The sequence below is a fragment of the Notothenia coriiceps genome, unplaced genomic scaffold, assembly GCF_000735185.1.
Source record: "Notothenia coriiceps isolate Sejong01 unplaced genomic scaffold, NC01 NC01_scaffold00000284, whole genome shotgun sequence".
Taxonomy (NCBI): Eukaryota; Metazoa; Chordata; class Actinopteri; order Perciformes; family Nototheniidae; genus Notothenia; species Notothenia coriiceps.
The window spans coordinates 25,852-42,621 of record NW_011332985.1 but is presented as its reverse complement, the minus strand read 5'-3'; the positions used below and the strand labels follow the sequence as shown (position 1 = coordinate 42,621).

Below are 16,770 nucleotides of genomic sequence, written 5' to 3'. Positions count from 1 at the left end.
AAATCAGGCTAGAAGAGACTTGCGATGACACACTGGGTCAAAAACTGATTTAATTAATTGTGAAACCCACAGGGATGTCATGCAGCTTTGAGGGTGCGGAGATTATTGCCTTCCCATGATGTTAATTATTAATCTCATTACATTGCACGTCGAAAGGGATAGGGGGAGAAGTCTGAACATTAAAATGCAGATGCTCGACCAATGCGTGTCTGAAGCTGCTTTCAGAGGAAAAAGGTCGCAGCTTCCCCTCTTAAATCCCCCGCGCGCATCGCTGTGCCATCTGGGATTGACCTCACACTCTCCCGCACCGAGTCACAACTTGTTTGCGGATCCCAAATAAGATTACCGACGCTGAAGGTGATCGGTCTCCTAAGAATCGTATTTTAATACAGTTAATACCCCCCCCCCCCCCCCCCCCCCCCGACTGCTTGAACAAATAGGGAGCGACTCTTAAAGCGTCTCCACATCCGATCCAACATCTTACAAACAAGAACAAAGCGGCTGAGAGATTTATTTCTGTTTGGATCTGAATTACATAATGCACATTTGCGAGGAGAGAGACTCAGGACTGTTTTTGCTGAGAGCAAAATCGCCTTTGTTCAGGTGTCCAAAGCTTCTGAGAGTTGAGGCTCTCACAGGTTTCTGGCTCATCTGCAGCTAGATCATTTTGACAATTCTCGTGCCAGTTGCTGAAGATTTGGCACAGCCTGCTCGCGTAACAGGTAGAATTGATTAGACTTTTCCTAGAATTCCCTTCAAACCGACACTGTCTCGCAGATCTTTTCATGTATTCACAGTTGATGCTCAAGAAAGTGAAACGTATTATTTCCTCTCCATTAAGTGGGTGTGAGTTACATTTGATTAGGACATTTGACTTTTAAACGCAGGATCGGACCTCCAGGTATCTGGACACACTCGTCTTTGTGGTGTGTGTGTTTTTGTCTTCTTACCAGCACCGCGGACAGCTCCGAACACTTGGCTCAGCTGCACGCGGTTCAAACTTCAGGCAGCGACACCCTTCATTCATTCATTCACCTCCGCTGTTCACATCCACGCGGGTTTCGGGCTTAACACCTCAACAGGATATGCGTTGGGTTTTCACTGTCCATTCCTCCCACGGCAGCGCTGGAAACTGAAGAACCCTGCTCAGGTAAGAGATGTTGAGTTTGGTCTCGAGGTTGTTATGCTTTTAATGACTTATAGGTGCATTTTTATGAACTTCTACGAGCTGGTTTCTAGATAATGAAATGTAGTGTATTCAGGTTTGAGGAGATCAGATCACCTTTTATCTTTATAGTCTCTAAACTATATTGTGTCATCTAGCCTGCATACAACAAAAAACAGATCTCGGATGTCGCTCATTTGGCAAATCTCCTTGTTTGATAAAAAAAAAAAAAAGTGCTAAAGATTGCCTAGAAAGCCGAATTAAAAGCCAAACAACTTTAAGAATTGGTTTGCTGCTACAGGGTGCCAGAGAGAAGAGGATGATTATCTTATTGTTTGGCTTCAATTGTTCGGGGTCATTTCTTAATAGTTTGACGATGCTGAAAATGTATGAAAATCTATTATTTTTGTATTTTTTTCCTCTTTGAACTAGAGAATAATCTAGATTGGTAGAATCAAATACATACATACATTTAATACATAAAATACAGATTAACATTATGCTGTTGCATGTTAACACAGGAACAGGGAGATATTGCCTGTGTGCCTATAGATGCTGTGATCCTGTGTTATACGTTATGTATAGTGTCATCAGGAGTTTAAAATAAATTAGATTTTTAAACACACTAAAGGAACACCCTAAAGCGCAAATATGTAGAGGCTGTGTCGCTAATCCTGGACAAAGTCATTAAGGGAAGCAGAATGCACTGTGGATGCTTCCTCCAGTCCCAGGGGCATCTGTGCTGCATGTTCAGCAGATAAAAACATAATAAAAAATCCTCATAATGCAGTTCCCCCACCACACATAGTCACACAGAAAGAAAGTGTTTAAATAAACATTATAAATGCATTTATGTTATTTTTCTTACACTATAGACAATGTCAGCATTGTAAATCCTCCTTCTATACGACTGAGAATCTGAAATGATGTTTGAGCCCGGCGCTCACAGCTGAAGATGTTGATTAGAGTAAATTATTCAGGTCATGGCTGACTGAAGAAGACTGAGCTCCACTGCAATCATCTGAATCCAGAAATAAAAAAAGTAACAAGCTACAGCTCAGTCCTGATTGCAGTCTTTCTCACCTGTTACTCACTTAATGCTAAGAGGGCTCAGTGCTGTTTAACATGCGGACGGGGATTCCTGTTAATTACTCTGGGTGCTGGAAGAGTTTTGGAACTAACAAAGCAAAAATAAATACTCATTAACTTCAAAGAGAAACGACCAACTAACCATTGAGTTTGGAAATGTGCTTAATATGGACTGTTTTAGCAACCAGCTACCTGCAAGATGCATCACTCTGGTCCTATCAAAGAGGACAGCTTAATAGCTTTCTCTTCCTTATGGTCTTGTGCTTCCTAAGACATGTGCAGGTGTGGTTACATCTGGATGTCTGCCAGTAACATATCACACAGAGCCCGGTCTATACAGTGCACCTGATACTCATGACATCTGTTTAATAGAGTATTTAAAGTCCCTCTGATCCATGGTCAATGAAGCTGTTTATTTACTGTTTTGTATTTTGTGAGCTTATCGGATGTGGTACATCTTTACTTTAGTGTCAACAAGGGACAGTTGTTTGGCTGTGAAAAAGACAAAGGTAAAGGGATAAAGAAAGATACAAAATGAAAGAGAACTAGAATATTCAGAGTGTACATTTCATAAAACACATTTAGTGAGTTTAAAAAGTCTGCTTACTATTCACAGAAGATGTGGTCCTGATCAAAAATAAATCAAATGTTTTTAAATCACACATTCCTACTCAAGTAAAAGCATTTCAGCATGGACTTACTCAACTGAAAGCATAACATATCTTACAATTAATGAATGATGTGCGTATGACTCTGCTGCACCGACTGCCAATGACTCATTCCTATTTTACATGTGTTGTGTATGTTCTATCAACTCAGCTCTATCAATAACTTTAATTGTGAGAATTGATCAACAAAGAGCTGTTAATCAAAGATCTCAGGACCAGAACAAGGCATGTTTCCTATCTTTGGCACAACCACTGATGTGTGGCTTCCCCCTCTGTCCAAGAAATATCCATATTCAAAACGATGGTACAAACTTTCAAGAGAAATGTTCCCTTAGTTTAGAACTTTATGGCACGGATTTCTCTTTTGTGAGCCAAATACCCGGTGTCCTTATCCTCAATATAATTCTGAACTGCCAAAGCTCTCGAGCTCAATGTTTCTTGAATCATCAAACGGGGTCGCAGCTTAACTGTATTACAAAGAGTACTGTTTGTTAAAGTTAGTGCTATTCTTTTTGAACTAGCATTGATTTAACAGACCTGCTGTTAGGTTAACACTGTCAGCACTGTTGCCATTGTTAGCACTGTTTTGCTATGTTCACACCAGCAAAAGCAGACATGGCCAGCTCCAGTGTCACCAGGTCACCGCCAAATTGTCTCTTAAGCACTCTTTAAAGAAGTTATATTGTTAGCGGTAGCACTATGTTTTTCTTCCATTTTTTACAGGAACGGGTGTGGGGAGAGAGAAGGGGCTGGAGATGCTGAAAATAAAAACATATAATTGGTTAACTCTTTGCTTTGTTATGAGAGAGCTGAGAAAGTTGAGTCCAGCCCAACTTTGATTTAGTGTGTCATGCTACATGAGACGGCGTCTGTTTGTAACAGTCTCCTCTTTCATTGAAAGACTTGTAGCCTCAGTCTTGATCACTCATCGTGTGAACGCAGCACTAACGTTTGAAGCACCATCGCTGCTAGCCATGTCCACGCTGAGAGCTTTGTGCAGGCCATCCCAGCCCAGACTCTTAATCATAGATATGCCCTGAATGTCGTATGTTGCCCCCTTAATGTAAAAGCTATATCTTCAGTAACCCCTTGGTGTGTATATGATGTGAGCAGATACATTGGAGTTATTTCTCTAGGGGGATCTGGCCTGAGCCTGGGGCCGAAAAGACTTTTCTCCTGACCCCTTAAGTGACTCCCAGTGGGAAAAACCCTTAAGCTCTTCATTTTTTTAATCGGCATTCTTTGTGAAAGGAGGTCCTTGCTGTGGGATTTTATCTTTTATTTCCTCAAGAGTTACTTTTTAATATGATTAAGAAAACACCTATATATCCCACCTAGTGTACACACCCACAGTTGTGATAAAGGTAATCAGCTAAGTGACTTAATTGTTTTTTAAGAATTGAATACATTATTCATTGTTTTAGAGAAACACTCTGGATTTCCTTAGGCTTTTAGGAAAACACCCACACTTTTTTGTTTGCAAAATCCTCTCAATCCATCAACAGAAGTGCAGTCACAAGTTCACACCTTTGTTTTTATTGATAGTGGATAGGTGAATAAAAAAGGGTAATATTTTAAAAGGCAATTCGAAAGGCTCTCTGAAATAAAGGTGGAAATAGCACTGTGTAATCGTGCGTGGTGTTTTTCAATAAAACACATCACGACTCACTCTAACTTTCATTTGGCAAAGGCAAGAACTCATTTAAGAGAGATTGAAACCTCTACTTTAAGAAACCCTCACAGCTCTAGGATATTGATATTTTTCTTATCTAAATGATGCAATCTGAAACCATAAATGTCTGTTGTCATCTCAATAACTTTAAACCTCTCACTGATGACTGTCATGAGTCCAGGAATAACACTTAGAATGATTTTCAAAATCAAAAATCTGGTGTTTCAGGCCACTCTATTTTTACAGTGTGGTGTCAGGATGAATAATACAGGGATTCAATACAAACCTCTGAAAGAAAACCAGCAGACATCCATCACGGTGTTTCAACCAATCATAGGCTCTGCAGTAATGATCTCGGAGAGACAAAGAGGGAGGATGAATGTTTGATGAGGGAGGCAGAATGAGGCTCCTGGGAGGCGAGGGGACCGGTGAACACATGCAAGGGAATCCCCTTTACAGGTGGAGCGAGAGGGGGTGGGGGGGGGGGGCTGTTTGTAAAACAGAAGCATAAAAAGCCTACATAAAAGATTATATGGTTTGTTTTCCGTATGTTGACAATCTCTACTGATTTTGTGGCAGTCAACATGTCCAGAGATGCAGCAGACTGCCACATTGACTTCCTAATTGCTGCTTCTCAAAAATGCCATGAGATTTACTCACCAATATCCAAACCTCTAAGACCTCCTCGCTCTTTAATTGCTACTTGTATAAATAACCTTATCAGAAAAGGTCAGCAGCTTGGTTTTTGGGAGACGGTTCATTTTTGTACTGATATAACTTCAGTGCGTAATATCGATCCAGTCAATCCTTCTTGCATCATTAATTCAATAACATGTCATACTTGTTGTTCTCAGAGATAATCCACGTAACATTTCCTGTAAATGTTCCTGACAAGTCCAGCCTCTTGAAAGTGAGGATTTCTTTGCTTTTATTCTAATCACCACTCCTTTTTCATGTCCTAGTTGCGAAAAGTGTGTTTTAAGGATAAGACTGGAGGTATTCCAAATCTTTCTTAGAATAAGTACATAATCTTAAAATGACAAAAAACGAAATGTCCAAAGTCTCTGTAGTTGGATTCTCTGCCTGGAAGAGCGAAATATATATATATGCAGACAATATATGTAGAAAAAAAGAGGTTTAGTCATTTGTATAACTTTTGGAAACTGCTGTATTATCAAACATTACTCAAAAAGGACTCGATTGTGCACTTGATGGGGACTTTTTCCAGCCATTATTATTTGCACTTGTTGGTTCTCTAGTAAATGTTTACTGCATTAGAACAGTGTATTGAGATAAGCCCAAAATAGGGTGCACATGTTCAAGTCAAGCCATCTTTAATGACATTATTTGTATTCATACATAATAACATTCTACACAATGTGCTTTACATAAAAACGACATCAAAGTAAAACAGGCCACACAACTAAAAATCATTGCAGGATACACAAATGCCATGTTCATGGTAATTCTATGTCACCAAGGGAAATCGTATTGCTTGCTGAATAGTTTTAGTAAAAATGGCGGTTTATAATACAGAAATGTCAGGCATACGCAGTAAAGACTTGTAAATAGGATGATTATTGTTGGTCTTATCATGGGATTTGATGAAAATGTGAAAAACACAGAGTATCAACACCCTTGTCCTTTAATATTTATCAAATTCAATCAGGTATCAAATATTTAATAACAAACTATCATAGCCATTTGCCACAGGTGTTTCCGGGGTTTGAGCTTAATGCATTGTTTGTGCTCAGTAATGTGTGTGTAAGTGTGTGAGCACTTTTGAGCCTTCTTTCCCATTAGCGGACCATTTTCAGTCTTCTCCCCCCACACACGTCCGTTCTCTTTGTCAGCTGGAAATGTGATTTTAGGGAAGCCTGACTCCCATTACCTCTGCTTCCTCTCAGCCATCCTCCAAGTCATTCCACAGGGATCTCCAGCCTGCCCCCCAGGCCCAGAGCTGCATATACTGTAGACCTCCTCCACTGTTCAACACTTGCTCTGGCCTGGGGGGATATTACCATATTAATGCCGCACTCCACTCCTAGGGCAAATGAGTGTCATAAAATAAATCCGCCTGTATAGCATCTTTCTCAAACCCTCTTTTCGGGTGCTGCCCACACTCCTCTTATTCTTCTTCTTGCCCTGTCACATCTGCTATCTGTTTTTGTATTATTTTTTTCCCGCACGCACCCCCTCCTCCCATTCCTTCACACAGTCTGGTTTGAAGTGTGTGTGAGGCTGGCAGGCTTTACGCTCTTGAATTAAAAAGGCCATCTGGTGAAGAGGGAAGGAGAGAAGGCTGCATAGGAGGAGAGAGGAAAAATGAGAGGCATAGTTTTTCTTTGAAGTTAACGTGTAGACAGAATCCTGGGTGGGATATTTCATCGAAAGTGTAAATAGTGCAAGTAGCATCTGTCATTTATGCATTTTGACACAGTGTTTTACGCATTGCGCTGATCAAGTATTTGAGGTAGAAACAAAGTTATTCTCAAAGGCTATAACATGGTGTTAAAAATATTTATGTTTTCTCTTTTTAAAACCCACGCCAGCCATAACAAATTATAAAGAGGTGTGTTCGCCTCATACATATATATATATATAATGATTTGTTCAACAATTTGGAAGGTAACCTTATTTGCTGTCATGCACATAGATGATAGACCGATACCACTCTCATATCTGTGCGGCACATTTAAAGATAGCATCAGCAGATGTTATATTTAGTTTGTTAATCTACATAAAAATAGTGTAAGCATAAACATGTTTTGTGGAGTGGAGTTTTTAATAAAATATCAAAAATGATCCCAAGATTAACCTTTACAATAAAAAATGTTTGGCTTTATAAGTACCTTTCTTAAGAAAATTATAGCAAATAAAGGACATATGGAGATCACCAGCAAAGGCTCTGGTGACATGAAGGTCTCCTGGTGAATGGGGGGGGGACGACGACTGACAACGTGTCAGCCAGAAATCCTTTTGTCACCATCCTCTCTGGAGGTGTGCTTAAGTGCTTTACTAGTGTTATTGGCAGCTTTTTTTCCACTGCAGAATTATATTAAAGATAAACACATTTAGTCAGCTGACAGCCCAGACTTGTTGTTTATTTCGCCATTTGGGCCTTTGCTGCTTGTGCACCAACGTGTCCCACGGTGCCACTGTCCAACTAGGGTTAACTCAGGAACATCAAAAGTTTCTTGTAGTACACAATTGTAATCCCTAATTTTTGTGCGGTTTTCTTTATATGTAAGGGAAGTAGTAATGACTTGGCCATATGTACAGGCTGTTGCAATGGACTGTCACTTGTTGACAAGCTGCTGAGGGAGCAAAAGGAAATCCACACACTTATTTTGTGTGGGAGATAAGTACCCACGTTCATAATGGTTAATCAAATGTAATGCAACACATCTTATTTCTATCTAAAAGGCTGCAGTGTTTGCACCAGACGCACCTCTAAAGGCAGTCATAAAAACACATTAGCGGTGTGAAACAGAGGCTTGTGTCCTTCAGTTATTGTTCTTTTTGAGATGTGTTCAAAAGGCAGAATACAAAGGGAGAGAAGCTGTGACTGGAGTCGGGTGAGATTCTCAGTTCACACTGCAGGTTTCCCAGTTCTCCCACAGGACCTAGCACCATGCATGGTCAGACTGCCCCACTTGTCTTGGTCTGTCTTCCACTTCCTCTTCACCCTCCCTATCTACTAGCAAGTTTCCATGGAAACAACAGGAGAAAGAGAGAGAGAGAGAGGTCTGCAGTCTGACTCCTGTTGAGAGCTGTACATTGTTTTTATAGGTAAGCCAGTACTTTTGGAAGAGCAAGAATGAAATATGAGCATTAATATCCGCCTGCTCTGCTTTAATAATCTCTCATCAATACAGTTAATTACTGCTTGTCAGGCTAACTTGACTTGTTGTAGCAGTGGATATGAGACAGATCATTCTGGCTCAATAATTTACTCCAAGACACTTCTCCCACACTCAACACTCTGTCTAATTAAGCCACTGGGATTTGTGGGGACTGACACCAGGACTGAACAGGAGCCCTGCGACTCTTCTGCTGACATCCAAGCATGATCTGGATCAGCGTGCAGTGTCACTTAAATCAGGACGTGAGTCTGCTAGTATTGATGCTAGATTTATCACAATTCTGACAAAAAAGACTTCTCTGTGGTAAAAGTTCAAACATAAATTAGTAGAATTTGTAAAAGCAGCTTTGCCATTTTGGATTAATATGGGTATTTTAATCGTTTATAGTTTGACATATTTATTTTATAGATTGCAATTACAGCAGAGCATATCCACTGCTCCCCAAAGTGTGGTATCTGGCAATCTGTGGTCAATTGTGTTTTGCAGTAACTCAGACATTGACCTCCTTTTTTCTTTCTTCTACAGTATATCCAGAAAATCCATTTTTTTAATCACCCTAGACTCTAGTAGCTGCTTTATTTACTTTGATTCAAACACAACAATAATATGAAATGCTTTGATATTCCAAGGACAAGAGAGGCTCCACTCTACACACTGAAACCCAACATGGGCTGTTTGTCTCAGCGTGAGTCACATCTGTTTTTTTTAGCTGTGAGTGAGAGAGGCTCACAATATTTTGAAGAGGCATCTCACTTTGCATTGAAAAAAAGGATTTACCACATGAGACAAATATGTTAATGTAGCTCTAGATACAATCACAGTTATTCAACATGTTGGCAAAAAGCAAATGATATGCTTGCAATAGATTTCAGTACTTCATCTCTTTTGATTTGTGTGTGGATTTCGCTTTTGTTGTGCATAAATTGTGTTTTTGTAAAACTGCGTGAGTAGTTAATGTGATTTGACAAACAATCCTTCAGGACATGATTTGGTATCTCTGCAGACTTTGGGTGTAGAGGAGCATGTGCACATGTGATTTTAAAAGAGTTGTACAATCATCTGCCTCGGAAGAGAAGTAACTGGAGTTCGGACAGACAATGAAACAGAAGGACAAAAAGAGGTTTAAAAATAAAAATGAAACCTCTTATATTGAAGACTCCTTGAAAACATGAGAAAACCATTTGAAGGATGTTTCTGTTGCCCTCGGTGAACTCTGCTCCGATGGTGAACTCTCTCCTCAGGGATCATATCGCTGATACGCTAACGCTAGTATAATAACCTTTATAGTGTCTACTTTTTCTGTACTGCATATCACATCTATTATTCATTAAAATCAAATTATATAAATATTACTCACTTGTGCAGATCATGTCAAATACTCAATGGGACGAGTGGCAGACACAAGTGTGTGTGTGAAACAAAGAGATCATTGTACTCCATCTCAAAGGCTGTGACTGAATTTCTCTCTGTTTGATCTGCAGGCTGTAATCTACAAAAAACTCTGAGGAAGAGGAGGAGGAGGAGAAGGACGAAGAGGATGGGGCTGATGCTGTAGATGGCCTCTGTCAGAATAAAAACTCTGGTGCTGTGAGACCTGGTGCTGCTGCGCCTCGCTGTTCTTTTCTCCAGAGCCTCCGTCATCAAAAGCCAACCAGACGCTGACCAGAACCTCAAGCAGCACAGTGACCTTGTTTTGCCCAGGGATATGTCATTGGGGAAATCCCCTGTGTTGGGGGTGCGCCCTGTGCCCCGACCCCCCTGGCTGTCCCGCCTCAGCCTGCTGTGCTTCTATGTGTCTCTGTTTGCCCAGGCTCCCCAGGGCTTGCCTGCGGTGGGTTATACCACTGACGCCAAGAGGGAGATCACACTGGAAGGAGACCTGATGATCGGAGGGCTGTTCCCTGTGCACCAGAAGGGTGAGGGAGCAGAGGACTGTGGGAAGATCAATGCTCAGAGAGGGATCCAGAGATTGGAGGCCATGCTGCTGGCTTTGGATGAAATCAACAAGGATGAGCGCATCCTGCCTGGAATCAAACTGGGAGCTCACATATTGGACACTTGCTCTAAAGACACCTACGCTCTGGAGCAGTCTCTGGAGTTTGTCAGGGCCTCCCTCACCAAAGTGGATGACAGCGAATACACATGCCCCGACGGCTCCTATGCCATCCATGATGACGTCCCTCTGGCTATCTCAGGGGTCATAGGAGGCTCCTACAGTGATGTCTCCATTCAGGTAATTCAAACACACAAACTGAGTGACAGATATTGTATCTGCAGTAGAATCATTAAGTTTCAATGTGCTGTTTGAAAGAGCTGGTTTAAAGGGACTTACATTTTGTCAGGCAATTACAAAACGTGTATTTAACTAGCAGCTAATACAAGTTTGAGATAGAGAGAGGGTATGTGAGGGACTGTGATGGATGGTAACATAACTGTCCATTTAGACATAAGTACCATGTGCAATTACCCCTAGCGAGATGTTAACACAGGGACTTAATGAGTATCAGTTCCGCGAGGAGGATCTGTTTACCTGTACGCCCATATGCTTGCCTGATCTAATTTAGAAGATCTCTTTCTCTTTCCCGGTAACTCACACTTCGGCAGTGATTCTGTCAGAGGCAGACGTGCTACAGATGTTGTGCTCGGGACAGGATGACAGGATGACTAGTGACGGCATGATTTCTCTCAGCAGCAGCGCTCCTTTCGGCTCAATCACGCTGATGCGATGAAAGCCCTGCTAATTGGTTCTCCAAATCTTCGGCTGTGATACGGCTGACACATCAGTGTAATTTCAAGTTATTGTGAAAAGAGATTGGTGGGTCACGTGAAACTGAGAAATATACATGCCTTTAAGCATTATCTTGAACTCATCATCCTAGCTCTGACAGCTAGAGGAACGTCCTCTTGCTGTCTCGGCTGAAGAGCATGGTTCACCTCACTCGAGACGTGCAGCCTCGTGTTCCAGATATCTGCTTGTTTGAAGACAGGAACACACTTCTGTCCATCCAGAAATAATGATTGGCTTCAGATAATTGATAAGCCATAGACAGAGGGAGTGTGCCGCTAGCAGCTTTCCCCAGTGGGTACTTCAGGACAATGGACAAGTGGTGGCATCTTTCCATACATTTGAGTCATGATTTGTAGAAAAACAGTGGCCAGCAGGAGACATGTCAGCACTCAGATGCCAACAGAAAGAAAAGCAGGGCTGCTTCAGTGTTTATCTGCTGCCATACAAATCTTTCTCAAGGTGGTACTTTAAAGACCTGTTCATATTTTTGAATTAAGTTGAAAGCAGTTTGGAAAGAAATCAATAAGAATGTATTTTATTTCAATGATTTAATGCTACTTTTAACATGTAAGGTTTACTTTTCCCCCGTTGTGCTGGAACTCTGCAAACATCTCTGTTTTCTGCCCTGTAGTTCCAAGATAAATGGTTTGGTCTCCCTGCTGATAAACAACAATGCCAAAATGACAGTACAGTGCAATGATACATTACGCAGGTAGAGACAGACTATGAAACAAAAGGAGGGATTCAGAGGACCTATATTAAGATCCCTTGAGAAAAGGACAGTTTGGAAATAAAAGATTTGATAAACTAGCTGTAATTTTACTGAAACTCTGCATCTGGGGCTCCTCAGAGATTGCCCTTGTCTTGTGGTAATTTATGGATGTACTATACAAGCCTGAGGTCTGAGGTCTGCCCCAGCTCCTCACTGAATCTTCCTCATCAGCAGGAGTGCACCACAGGACACAGTTCCCTTTTCTCACCATGAACATTCCTCTATATTGTAATGCAGTTGGGTTGTAAGGTTAGCTCTGGTTGGTGAGCATCTCATCATTGAAGACAAATAAACTCATAGTGCCTGGAACTGTTCATTTTTTAAATCACTTTCTTTCTTTTAAATAAATTATTTCCTTGCATCAATATTTTGTCTTTGTCTACATATGTAGTTTTGGAGAAATGCTGTTACAGAGATATGTCCATATGGGGCATTGGTGGCATTTCTGTGCTACCGCTGGTTGTTGCTTTACGATCTCCACCTAATGTTTCTGTCCCTTAGCTGCGCTGTGCATAATCTATAGCCAGTCAGACCTTTGGGTGAGCCTGCCTGGCTGTGTGAAAGGCTTCCATGTTTGCCCTTCTGCAGACGTGTGTATTTCACCCCGAAGGCATGGCAGTTACTAGACAACTAACAATGTTATTTTAAAGACCTTTATTGCCATGGTGACATGGTGTAACATGGTGAACTGACAGGTGGCGAGTGCTGTCTAAATCTGTCAGAATTAAGGAGCGTGTTGCTCTGCTGCTGGTGTTGTGGTGTGACAATCGCAGATAAGGGGGCGGATTTGGCGGCAGGGCAGGCCTAGCCATGCTGGCGTTACATGGGCACAGGTTGAGTAAAGTGTGGAGGCGAAGTCGATGACGCTTTCACAGGCGAGGTCCTGTCCTGCCCATCTGTGGCTGCTGCTGGACTGTCTGTGATTTGGCAGAGGTGTGCCTGCACACAGAGGATGTCGAGGGATCGAACAAGAGATCATGTTTCACAGAAACTCTGACACAGTGACAGGCAGATATCATCATGGGGCTGGGGGAGGTGGAGTTAGTCACAAACCATTTGACAATAAAAGCCTGCCTCTTAAACAGTCACAGTAAGGTCTGTGATGCCATCTGGACAGTTTGAATGAGTAGAAATATTCATGTGATTGAAGTGTTTGGTCTTGAACATCTTCCCTGTGGTCTCTCTACACAGCAGGTTATCAGTGCAAAGAGAGTAGCCTAAGGGACGAGAAATGAAAAAAAAAAAAAAATCTCTCCTCATGTGTGAAGAGCTGCAGATACTACAAGATACACGTTAACCCTAGAGTTGTTGCATACTGAAAGCAAGCTTTAATCAAAAACAATCCTCAAAACACTGTTAGACTACATTGAATATCTGATTATAGAGTGAAAATCACCCTTCTTACTGCTCTTTGTCCTAAAGGCTTGGGTTAATCAGAGATGATATATGATATTTTCCACAATTACAGTACAGGAACATCTAGCCTCGGGGCTGGCCATGGAAAGGACTCCACTTTTGTTACCCTGACGGCAGTCTTTGCTGCTGGATATGACTCACTTGTAGGAGAGCATCCCAGAGGAAAAACATTATAATCACCGCGGCGCATTAGTGGAACAACACCTCTGGAATGTCAAACACTCAACTGCTCACAAAAGAACAATTCTCAGTCATGATACACAGACAGAGGACATTTCTGAAGCCCGTCTAATTAAACAATATAAAGCAATCTACTCTGATCTTTCAGAGCAGCACACATCAATCTGTCTGGGATGAACACCTGCCTTATTCCAGGGTATTTGTATGAAAGTTAGTATTGTTTAAAGGTACCTTTTGAATGAATTGGATAGTTTTTGCGTACTTCTTGAGATGGGGTCAAATTCAGTGACAAATTAGACAAGAGAAGACACACTCGCAAAGGATGCATGCTGGAAAGTAAAAAGATTGATTCTGAAATGAACACAGTTGCTTGACATTTGCAGACTAAACTGTGTGAGCGGAATAATAACGTAAATGTATGGGCTTTCAGACGGATCAAAAATCTCATCTTTTATCCCCCACAAACAACCCTATTTATAGAATTGTCTTCATCTGCGGGTAGACAGTGCCAATTTCTGAAGCACATATGAGTCATACAAAAGATTTAAACATGGATACACACATGACAGAATTCATGCCAGAGAACAACAATGATGGAACATATCAGTAAAGCCATGCAGTGAAAATGCATTATTCATGGGTAAAAAGTAAAGAACGTGTTCCTGAAATCGTAAATAATTCACATGTGATTGGATTATTCAGTGGTTTGGCAGAGCCCACTATTTGTGCAGATGAAATACATATCATGACCATCGCACAGTTATTAGATATGAGTGACAGCATGGGGGAGAGAAAGCTGATTGCTGGTTATCAGGTTTTTAGATTTTTAGTTGTTCAAAAACAGGTTGTTAACTAAATCAATGCAACATGTTTCCTGCTGCTTCCTATCGAGTCTGTGGTGTTTGTATGACAGAAGGGAACTGATAAGAGATGATAATGTATACTGAGCAGCAGAGAAAATGAATGATATGAATGCAGGTGGACGTCAAAGCTGAGTAACTGACATTGTAAATGAAAGGATGTACAGCCATAGCTTAACGTGTGGTGTGGTCTGAATGATTTCATGGGCTGAAGGCTTTGAAAGAGGACTCAAGCATAAAGCAGATTCATATTATCCAGCAGGATGAGGGGGTTGATCAAAAAACATCCTTGCTCTAGGTATCCAACAGTTCGTTTTTCCACCCTGTTAAAGCTGTTGCCAAGCAACTAAATCATAAGAAATAAACTAATAATGATCCACAGCATACTATGCATGGACTGACTGTGCTGCATGTATACTATGTGTTTGAATGTGTGTTTCGGGGCACTGCAGTGGGCTGTGTATGTGTGATACTGAGTGAGCTAAGGACTGCTGCTCTGGGAACACAGTGTTATTGCTGTAGAAGCACACTGAGACAGTCTTCTGGGAAGAGCAGATGGGCTTTTCATGTTGAAAAAAATCATGACATTTCTACAAAGTAGGCCTGATTTTTCCTAGACCACGAGTCTCTCATTTTCTCTATACCTGTATACCTCTAGCTCTGTCATTTGACTATTGCCCCAATAGTGCCTCTTCTCACTTTCTCTCTTTCTTTTCTTTCTTTCTTTCTTTCATTCTTGGAGTGTTTTTATGGAAGACTTTAGGCTGCATAAATAGCTTTTATCTTTATGTGTTATACCACTGTATTTTGACATTTCACATGGGCAGCAGAATTATTCTAGCACATGGTGTTGGCTGGTGCCTCAGGGGTATCTGTGTAAAAACAGTATACGACAGCTGAAAAGAACATCCTGTTACTCGGTGTCTCTGTGTCAAATGCAGCTACCGGGTCCTGTTTGCTGATCATTGCTTGAAATGAAACCACCCTCACAGTAATCTTCTCAGTACCCGACCCTGCAGTGCAAAGCCACAAAAGTGCACTTCTTAATTTTCGTAATTAAATAAAATGCAGTCTGATGTAGGATGATCCCTTTAGATGAATGGGTGGGATTGTAAACCATGCTGTGCAGCTAATGGTAACTACTTATTAGATACCAGCAGTTTAGACTTGTTGATGAATTCAACAAAATTGTTCAGAAACCTCTTATGCTTAATTTGTTTCCCTCCTCGTGTCCTATTTGGTCTGAATACAATTAAGTAATGCCTTTTGGTTCCTTCTTGTACTGCAAACATTAATAGCACACAATATGTTACAGGTTACTTCTGTAAAGTGGAATTATTATTAAAGGACATGCATTTCAAAAAAACTCTAATCGCCTTATGTACTAATATTGTAAAACATAATGACTAAGTTAAATACAATACATGTATTCTAGACTGTTTACCTCTTTAATCTCCAGTGTATACATATGCATAATTGCATACATTTACCGTACAGCAGAAGCAAAGATGCATGATGAAGCAGTGGGAATGAAATACAAAACGCCATTAAGATAATTCAATAAAATCAGTTTTTTAATTGTTATAAATTGAAAAACATATATTTGTAATATGTAATAATATGTTCTTTTCAATGGAGGGAGGCTCACAAATATAGAAACACCTTCTCACAGCCTCCTTAAAACTTGCAGCTATAGGCAGGAAGACACAACCCCCTCCAAGCGCAAATCGCTGAATGTCCACAGGACGTAAACTTGACACACAAACCCTTAAAGCACTACGCATCTCCCTCCCTTTTGGCACAGCTTGTCTGGTGTCATGTAACTTAGTCCTCAAGCTCTTCTGTCTACTCCTCTTGTCCTCGTTTATCTCTAGCTCCAGGACTCTTGTATCTCTTGTGAACCTGTTACAGTTGAGATTCTGAATGAGGATCCTTGTGCAGTTCTAACTAGTAAGCAGGTGGGCCTGAGGTTGAGGTGCATCACAAAACAAGTGCATGTATAATAATATTAAGTGGGTGGAAAAGAGGAACGTGGTTACTGTCTATCCCTCACCACAAAATGCTCCATTTCAGTCAGACAACTCACGTGTTTCTTTAACATGTTTATTAGAAGCAGCATATAGTTGAGTTTGGCGACTAGGCTCGGGCCTCATCACTCCACAGATATACATAGCACGATGAGTGATGATTAAATAACTAACCCCCAAGCCTACAGGTGGAAGCTGGGGTGGAAGCTGGGGTGGTGGTGGGGCAGGCAAGCAGTAGCGACGTGGAAGTAGCTGGAGCAAGCAATG

At 41.1% G+C, this 16,770-nt stretch overlaps 1 protein-coding gene across 1 annotated transcript in view; it reads left to right on the top strand.

Annotated features, from left to right (window-relative positions):
* The first annotated feature begins 656 nt into the window (after window positions 1-656).
* The window catches only part of grm2a (glutamate receptor, metabotropic 2a), a 28,626-nt gene continuing 12,512 nt past the window's right edge, over window positions 657-16,770 (top strand). Inside the window, exons 1-2 of the mRNA XM_010785404.1 lie at window positions 657-1,150; window positions 9,942-10,693. Of these exons, the coding sequence (XP_010783706.1) occupies window positions 10,166-10,693 (528 nt within the window). The 5' untranslated portion in view covers window positions 657-1,150; window positions 9,942-10,165. The remainder of the gene's footprint in view (window positions 1,151-9,941; window positions 10,694-16,770) is intronic.